The sequence below is a fragment of the Ictalurus punctatus genome, chromosome 2 (genome assembly GCF_001660625.3).
Source record: "Ictalurus punctatus breed USDA103 chromosome 2, Coco_2.0, whole genome shotgun sequence".
NCBI classification, from domain to species: Eukaryota; Metazoa; Chordata; class Actinopteri; order Siluriformes; family Ictaluridae; genus Ictalurus; species Ictalurus punctatus.
Window position 1 is genome coordinate 33,195,404 of NC_030417.2, and position 9,241 is coordinate 33,204,644.

The 9,241-nt window shown below is 43.3% G+C and overlaps 1 protein-coding gene across 3 annotated transcripts in view; it reads left to right on the top strand.

Moving 5' to 3' along the window:
• The window catches only part of atp6v0a1a (ATPase H+ transporting V0 subunit a1a), a 29,527-nt gene extending 20,506 nt beyond the window's left edge, over positions 1-9,021 (top strand). The window contains exons 11-22 of one of the 3 annotated variants that reach the window (XM_017451892.3): positions 1,760-1,910; positions 2,013-2,152; positions 2,544-2,707; positions 3,038-3,128; positions 3,217-3,335; positions 3,518-3,734; positions 4,066-4,173; positions 4,279-4,386; positions 5,534-5,551; positions 6,415-6,532; positions 6,736-6,907; positions 7,569-9,021. In XM_017451892.3, coding sequence (XP_017307381.1) covers positions 1,760-1,910; positions 2,013-2,152; positions 2,544-2,707; positions 3,038-3,128; positions 3,217-3,335; positions 3,518-3,734; positions 4,066-4,173; positions 4,279-4,386; positions 5,534-5,551; positions 6,415-6,532; positions 6,736-6,907; positions 7,569-7,662 — 1,500 coding nt within the window. In that variant the 3' untranslated portion in view covers positions 7,663-9,021. The remainder of the gene's footprint in view (positions 1-1,759; positions 1,911-2,012; positions 2,153-2,543; positions 2,708-3,037; positions 3,129-3,216; positions 3,336-3,517; positions 3,735-4,065; positions 4,174-4,278; positions 4,387-5,533; positions 5,552-6,414; positions 6,533-6,735; positions 6,908-7,568) is intronic. The other 2 variants (XM_017451899.3, XM_017451904.3) reach the window with 2 other exon arrangements.
• The last annotated feature ends 220 nt before the right edge of the window (positions 9,022-9,241 follow it).

The following is a 9,241-nucleotide window of genomic DNA, read 5'->3' on the forward strand; positions in this document are numbered from 1 at the left end:
GGAATGCCCACATGCTCTAAGGGTGACTCATGAGTACACTGAGAGCAAACCTTAATTCCCATTTCCCAATGGGAATAGCGTCTGAAACACAGTCACGATAATTACGATATTAAACAAACGATCCTGCACAACTGGTGCACAGTTTGTCGTCCAGATCTAGTCAGAATCAAGGAATTCAAAAGGACAACTGTAAGACTAAAATAAGGCCATCTAAGTGCGGAACGAGGTGGGTAGAGAAAAGTGTTCATGAAGATGTTCGTTTTAACTCGGCCGGAGTTAAAGCTGCCTTTCGGCCATGCTCCAGATCGCTTTGCTGTTCTGCTTCCAGTTCCTCTCAGCACCGCTGGATGAACTTTAAATGTACTTCATCTTCCAAAAAGTAGAAGAGAAACTAATCCGAGGAAATTTCATTTCCGTTTCTTTATTTTTGTATATGAATATTTTATTATCTTCGTAAATTTCAGTATTCAAGTTCCATGGAGTATAATGAGGCTAATGTTATGTAAGAATCAGGCCTGTGATTTATTTGAATGGCATAGTTTCAGGATTGAGGTACTATTTAGATCTGGAGCCAGGCTTAAGTTTGTAGGTATTTAAATAGATAATCGTTCAGGAATAGCATTTGGCTCCAACAAGGATGTGCTTGTCTGGTTCTGCTCGTACTTTATGCCCGTGTGTGTATATTAGAGCGTCTCTGTGTGTCTAGATTGAGATTCTCACACTTCACTGTCAGCTGGATAGGGAGAACACTACACCATGGAATTCCCACCCACGCATAGGTTACCAGATCACACGCTAGGCTGTTCTCCCTGGCTTCCCTGGTTCTCGCATACATACACTGCACAGCTCGACAACCTGGAGATTCTAGCGATGGATAATTTACGGTTGATTAATCCGCAGTCATCTGTCCCCCCCAATTATCTCTAGGTTTTCAAGCCCCACTTTGTCAGTCCTTGGCTCTAAATCTATGGAATTAAATTCGTGCCGAGAGTATTGCACGTAACTTTTCAAGAAACGAGAAAGAATATATCAAAAAAAAAAAAAACCTCAGTGGCAAAAATTTCACGTCTTTGTTTTCTCTAAATGTTAAATGGTCTGCACTTATATAGTGCTTTTATCCAAGACGCTTTACACTGTGTCTCATTCACCCATTCACACACACACACACACACACACACACACACACACACACACACACACACACACACACACACACACACACACATCAATGGTAGCAGAGCTGCCATGCAAGGCGCTAACTTGCCATCGGGAGCAACTTGGGGTTCAGTGTCTTGCCCAAGGACACGTCGGCATGTGGAGTCACGTGGGCCGGGAATCGAACCCCCAACCCAACGATTAGTGGACAACCCGCTCTACCACCTGATCCACAGCCGCCCACTAATCGTGGTTAATGATTGCACTGCAAGAGTTTTTGTTTAAGCTCCACAAGTTTACATTTGCCATTCCAGCACAAGTCTCACGTGTGGACGGGTTTAACAGCAGTTTATTTTGGCCGTGCACCCATAAACCACGATTGGCGAAACGAAGCTTAGAAAACCGTTGACAAAGAACGCTGTCTATTTGAAGACTATGTTACATTAATACCACTGCGTTCACTGTTTTCGTGTATTCGTGAAAAGTTACATCCAATACTTTTGGCACAAATCTTAACATATAAGATTTTATATATAAGATATAATGTATAACACACACGCTCTCTCTCTCCCATATAAATCCACCATTTTCTCGCTTCTCTCAGGAGAAAAGTGGTTCCACCGTTCCTTCCATCCTGAACAGGATGCAGACCAAACAGACTCCACCCACCTACAACAAGACCAACAAGTTTACCTCTGGCTTCCAGAATATCGTGGACGCATACGGTATTGGCAGCTACCGAGAGATGAACCCAGGTACCCCACCACCTTTCAGCAGTTCATACTGGTACACAGCGTTGGCATTTTATCACTGTGCAAAGCTCGCGTGAGCTGATTGTGCTGTTGATTTGTGTTCAGCACCCTACACTATCATCACCTTCCCCTTCCTGTTTGCCGTCATGTTCGGGGATCTGGGCCACGGCTTACTGATGACCTGCGCCGCTGTGTATCTGGTTCTGCGAGAGAGTCGGCTCAGCGCTCAGAAAAACGACAACGAGGTATCACACACCCACCTCCATCTATCCGACCTTATATTTCAGCCTTGTCACACCCATCTTCTGAATGGGAACAACATCATTCTTTAGGTATTAAACTATACATGTTTAACATCAGACAACAGAAAAAGGCAAAGTTTGAAACACTTCCAACCCTGCGAGTGCCAATAAACCATCCTAGAGTACAACTTTCACAGGGTGTTTTTATTATAATGTGCACGTTGGTGTCAAAAGCAGAAGTGGTTCTACAATATGCTGAAACTTTAGCAGCAAGGAACAAAACAGATGATGTAGGCACTAAATGTTCTCACTAATTCAGCTCAGCCTGGTGAAAACAAACGTTGCTCTGATGTTTAGCATAGTCGTGTTCGTTGTCGTTTTCTCTCCCTGCCAGATTTTCAGCATGGTGTTTGCTGGGCGTTACCTTATTCTCCTGATGGGGCTTTTCTCCATGTACACCGGGATCATCTATAACGACTGCTTTTCCAAGTCGCTCAACGTCTTCGGCTCCAGCTGGAGCGTGCGGCCCATGTTCGAAAAAGGAAAAGGCAACTGGACGTGAGTCCTTCACTCAGAAAGAAAAGCCTTACTGAAATAACTCGGTTCTGATTTCAGGCCCAGAGCACATAAACTGCGTGCGAATTCTTGATACTGATTGGTCAGAGGGCTGCAAGATAAATCACAGGCTTATGGTAACGCACTCCTAATGCGTAATCGTTTCTATAGTAGCAGCTCATTCACTGGTACTTTGGTACTAAGACAATCATATAATCGTTGATGTTGGGAAGGTTTTCTGTGAGGACCTTTGTGAGGAAACGAAGAATAAAGTGGGTCTGTTGGAGAATATATCAGGGTCATTAGTAATTGATGAGTGTTCTCACTCTGCAGCTTTGAGACTCTGGAGGAGAACAGGCTGCTGCAGTTGGACCCCGTGGTGCCAGGAGTGTTTGGAGGACCCTACCCCATCGGCATTGACCCGGTATAAATCATCACTACCAGCGATTTCTTTCTACTAGACTGGAGTTCTGTCTTCTTCCAGCTGATTTACTTTTTCTTTATCTTCACAGATCTGGAACATGGCCACCAACAAGCTGACCTTCCTCAACTCCTATAAGATGAAGATGTCCGTAATCCTGGGAGTTACTCACATGCTCTTCGGAGTCACTCTCAGCCTCTTTAACCACATGTATGTTCACATTTCTTCTCCTGTTACCATGCTGTAACCGAAAAACGTTCACGTTCACGTTTCAGACGCCAGATATGTCCTGAACATTTGGAGTAACAGGAAATTGTACTGTTTTTTTTTCTTTTTTCTTCATGATCTAAAATGGGAATGAATGACCTCTGATTGAACCTGAACGTGTGTAGCTACTTTAAGAAGCCTCTGAACATCTGGCTGGGCTTCATACCCGAGATCGTGTTCATGAGCAGCCTGTTCGGTTACCTGGTGCTGCTCGTCTTCTACAAGTGGACCGCATACGACGCTGCAACCTCCAAGGAAGCTCCCAGCCTCCTCATAGCCTTCATCAACATGTTCCTCTTCAACTATACTGACCCTACTATCAAACCGCTGTACAGAGGACAGGTAACACACACACACACACACACACAGACACACACACTCTCTCTCTCTTTCTCTGTCTGAAGACATCTACATGTCAATATTCAGTTATAGTCATAGCGCCACCTACTGCCAACAGGAAATTACATGTTTTACATCGTGATACACTCCTAACAACATATAAATGCTAAAGAAATGGAATGGCGTTCCTCTGGCATAGCAGTCCCAACGTGCACCCGGGTGCGAGGGCCGGTTCAGCATTAATTCTCTATTGTTTTTTGACAGACAGACTAGAACATCACAGAGTGTGTTTTTGTCTCTCTTTCTCTCTCTCTCTCTCTCTCTCGCTCTGTAGGTGGTGATCCAGTGCCTGTTGGTGGTCATCGCTCTTTTATGCGTGCCCTGTATGCTTATAGTAAAGACGCTGGTTCTGCGCAGGCAGTATCTGTGGAGGAAGCACCTCGTAAGGCCTTGACTCACAAGAATACACTTAAATATCTATTACTCGTGCACGTCCGTGCGCACGCACAGCAGCGTGTGTGTAGCCTGTGGTGTCCTCCGTCCTCAGGGCACTCAGAACTTTGGGGGGATCCGGGTGGGCAACGGCCCTACAGACGATGAAGCCGAGATCATCCAGCATGATCACCTCTCCCAGAACTTAGAGGAAGAGCCAGAGGTGAGAGTCTCTCTCTCTCTCCCTCTCACACACACACTTACTATCAGTTTAGCTTCCTGTTTCCTTTTATATCTTTCTCTCTTTCTGTCTCTGCCTCATTCTTTCTATATCTCCCCCTACCTTTTATTTACTCTTTCTTTGTCGGTCTCTCACATTTCCTCTTTCTGTCCCTTTCAGTCTGTTTCATTCTCTCTTCTTCCCCCCCCCCCCCCCCCCCCGTATGCCTCCCTCTCTCTTTCTGTCTCCCTCCCTCTCTCTTTCTGTCTGTCTCATGCCCTCTATCTCTTGCTCTCTGTCTTTCTGCCTACTGTACACATACTGTCAATTTTTTGCATGTTTGAAACTAAATAGAAAATAAGATATAATTTTATAAAAACATAGAAGTGAAATCATTTGCAAAAGTAAAGGATGTTTTTGACTGACAGTGATTGATTTTCAGCTTTTTTTTCCTGGGTGTTTGTGTGTGTGTGCGCCATCAGGTTATGAGAATGTGTCTTAGGTAATAACACTCTGTGCCATTTGTTACATCGCAGCAGTATTCAGTGTCAGAGCTTCGAGGCCTGTCTTCATGACACTTTTATTTATATTTTTATACTTTGTTAAGCAACTCCACGTTTACTAAGTCGCAAATCCGAGCTCTGCCTTTTCAGTCATGTATGATATCAGATGTAAACGATCGTTTCCAGTAAAGGTTGGCGATCGGAATGGCCAGTTAATCCCGTGGGCGATGCCGCTGTAGTCAGCAGCGGGCAGACACTGGCGTGCATTCCCGTCACTGAGAGGATCCGTCCTGCATACCAGCACCGCCGCTAATGTGGGTTAGCCTGCTAGCTCCTGCGTCTCCAAGCAACCGAGCTCACAAACAAAACAGCCTCCCAGCCAGCAGGGTTGCACAAGCAGATATTTCAAACGTGAATCACGACACCATTACTCGCTCATCTAAAAACAGTTGTGTTCGGCATCCACCATCTTCCCAGCACTTTCCTGCATTTACTCTCGTCCTTCTGTTTTTAACCTGCATGTAACGTTTTATGGATTTAGCACTGTTTTCCTAATCTCTCCTTATTGCCTTCCTAGCACTGTTATAAACCTTATTCTAATCCAGTGTGTGTGTGTGTACGTGTACGTGTGTCCGATTTCCTTCAAGCAGTCAGAAGAGGAAGTGGTAAGAGCAGAGTTTTGCGTACACCATCACTTTTCTCAAACCCATCCCCTTGTGTGTATTTGTGGAGGGGTGTGTGTGTGTGTGTGTGTGTGTGTGTGTGTGTGTGTGTGTTTCGGTGTTGGGTGCTGCTTCTTCAGTGGGCTTATATAACTAAAGTAGAAATGAAAATGAAATGGGTTGAAATCAACCAATCAAGTGAGCCGTTACGCCCCCTGGTGCTTGAACGTGTTCCGTATAACGATGTGCCAAATTAATAACCAATCAGAACCAATCAGTATACTGCTGTACACGTTACACCTGATCTTCTGATTTAATAAGCTGCTCTGATCAGATCTGTCTGTTTAACTGTCTGCTTTTCTTTCTCCCTGCTGTCCTTCCTTTCCTACATTTTTTTTCTTTCCTGTGCCCATTGTTTCTTTCTCTGATCCTTTCTCCTTTTCTCCCTTTCTTTTCCTTTCTTCCTTCCCTCCCTCCTTCATTTGCTCCTTCCTTCCTTCCTTTATTTCTCCATTCCTTCCTTTCTCCTTTTCTACCTTTCTTTTCCTTCCTTCCCCTCATTCCTTTGCTCCCTTCTTTTATTTTCCTTCCCTTCTTTCCTTTCTTCCCCCCCTTTCTTCTCGTTCTTTCTTCCCCTCCTCCTTTCCTTCCCTCCCTCCTTTCCTTCATTTCCTTCCTTCCCTCCCTTCTTTCCTTTCCTTATTTTTCCCTTCTTCCCTCCCCTCCTTCCCTTTCCTTCATTTCCTTCCTTCCCTCCCTTCTTTCCTTTATTTTCCTTTCCTTATTTTTCCCTTCTTCCCTTCCCCCCTTCCCTTTCTTTCCTTCCTTCCTTCCTTCCTTCCTCTATTGTTCCTTTCTCTGTCTAGTTTGATTTTGCAGATGTAGCAGTGAATCAGGCCATTCACACTATAGAGTACTGCTTAGGCTGCGTCTCGAACACGGCCTCCTACTTACGCCTGTGGGCCCTGAGCCTAGCCCACGCACGTGAGTAACCCCACTCACACACGTGTACACGTTCTCTTCCATTTGTTAGATTTACAAATATAGCTGCTCTGAAAGGTGCTCTTGCATTTGCTCTAATTTTACAGTATATGCTGATTATCGTTTGTCTAACCAATTCATAAATCGCCCCAATATATAGCTTGATATTCATACTCGCGTATTCTCCTGCGCCTTTTATTTTGTAGAGCTGTCAGAGGTGCTGTGGTCCATGGTGATGCACATCGGACTCGCCTCTAGAAATTTTGCCGGCTCCTTTGCCCTACTTGCCATTTTTGCTGTCTTCGCCACACTGACAGTGTGTATCCTACTGATAATGGAGGGTCTGTCTGCCTTCCTACACGCCCTCAGATTACACTGGCAAGTCCACACACACGCACTCTCTCAGACACACACACACTCTCTCTTTAAATTATCTTTGGCAAAATGAGACTGCAGGTATGTTTAAGGAAGCAGTAACAGAAAAACGAAATAATTCTCCATTCAGCAGTGTACGGTTTATAAAAGAGGAGTCTGTGAGAATGACTCTCTGTTTCCCTCTGCTGACTGAGTTTGGTTAAATGGCCTCTCTCACTCTGTCTCTTTCTTTCTCTCTTTCTCTCACTCTCTTTCTCTTTCACTCAATCTCTTTCTCTCACTCTCTCTCTCTTTCTCTCACTCTCTCTCTCTCTTTCTCTCTGTCTTTCTCTCACTCTCTCTGTCTTTCTTTCTCTCTCTCTTTCTCTCACTCTCTGTCTTTCTTTCTCTCTTTCTCTCACTCTGTCTCTTTCTCTCTCTTTCACTCACTCTCTTTCTCTTTCACTCAATCTCTTTCTCTCACTCTCTCACTCACTCTTTCTTTCTCTTTCTCTCTCTGTCTTTCTCTCACTCTCTCTCTTTCTCTCTCTGTCTTTCTCTCATGCTCTGTCTTTCTTTCTCTCTCTCTTTCTCTCACTCTCGCTTACACTCTCTCTCTCTCGCTCTCTCTCTCTCTCTCTCTCTCTCTCTCTCTCTCTCTCTCTCTCTCTCTCTCTGTATCTAGGGTGGAGTTTCAGAATAAGTTCTACTCCGGACAGGGCTTCAAGTTCATGCCCTTTACCTTCGACAGCATCCTGGAGGGAAAGTTTGAAGACTGAACAGCCTCCACCTTCTCAGCTTTAACTCCACCATCACCCCCTAGCCCCACCCCAAATCCACCACTATAAGCACCAGTCAGAGTAGCAGTAATGAGAGTAAGAGTCATGAAATACAAGCTCCATCATTTAAACATATATCAGGTGGAAAAATAATCGTGGGCACTTCATTATCGTGTATAACATTAATTCTGCTCTCTTATTTAAATTCCATAATTTATGATTTGTTTGTATGATGTGGCACATCTACATAAATAAGCTAATTTTGTTTGTTCAAGAAGAATTGAATATTTAAATACAGCGTATAAAGCGGTCGTGTTTGTCGTGTATGCAGTACATTGAGCTGAATATTACGTGTGGATTTCTGGCCTCCGTCCGACCTCACTACCACGTTTCTCTCTAGTTATTGTTGTGTTTATTGTAACAGACAGTTCTGAACTAGTCACGCCTCCTCCTTTTCCTCTTTCTATCTTTCAATCAAAGGGACTCGATGCAAAATGTCGCACTTCAAAATTCCCTTTTATTATTTCCACAAAACAAAATGTGTTTACATCTATTTAAATATACGTTTTACATAGTGAGCACTTTTTGTGATTATTTTCTGTCGGTTTTTTTGTTGTTGTTTGTTTTGTTTTTTTAAAGCAACATATCTGAACTTGATAATCCACACATATATCATAAAGGTGGTTCTGTGGGCTGTTCGTGATTGACTGGTTGAATGTCAGGAAGCCTCATGCTATAAAACAACTACAGGGTGTCCCAAAAGAGTTCATACACAGGGGACTATGATTGCCAGTGCCACGTCAGTGGATGTCGAATTTGTTAATAAGTGTGACAACAGTGTTGTGTGTGTGTGTGTGTGATGTGCTCACCATGTTTCCTATTAAACTCCACCGCAACCTTGTAACAGCTTCCCGATCCAGCCACGAGAATGATTTCAATGCCTTCTTCTTTTTGTCAAAGGCGTTATTAAAGGCTATCTGAAAAAAAAATATATATATATAATAAAAAATTTTGGAAGACATTTTGCTAAAAAGTGTTAATTTACCCTGTGTATGGAGACTTTTGGGACACCTACTTTAGGTTATCTCACTAACCCTTAGACAGATAGTCGCTGTTTCACCGCTCATCATTGGTCTTTGTGTTCGATTTTTTTTTTCTTTTCTTTTTAGTTGTACACTTTGGTACATCATTTTAGTCGTTTTGGTGTGTATTTGTTTGTTTCTTTGACAAACCAAATGTGGTAGCTCTTGCAGGCAGAGCTAAAAAACGCAGCAGGGAATTTGCAATGTCAAATTTTACGAAGGAAAAAGATTTGGATGTTGCGTATATTTGTCAATAAAACAAAGCGAGGCTGGGAAATTCTGCTCTAGTTTCTCTGATCTTTATTTTTATTTTTGATTTTTAATCGTATGTCTATTTGTTGGATAGGGGGAAAAAATACCTTTAACACGTAGGTCTGTAACAGGAAAATTATCAGCGACAGGTTGGTGTGAAGCCTTTACCAATCCGAAATGGATTCTTCTCTTTCAAATCCAAAAATGCTGAATAAAGGTGTCCGTACAGAAAACTTAACTATGTT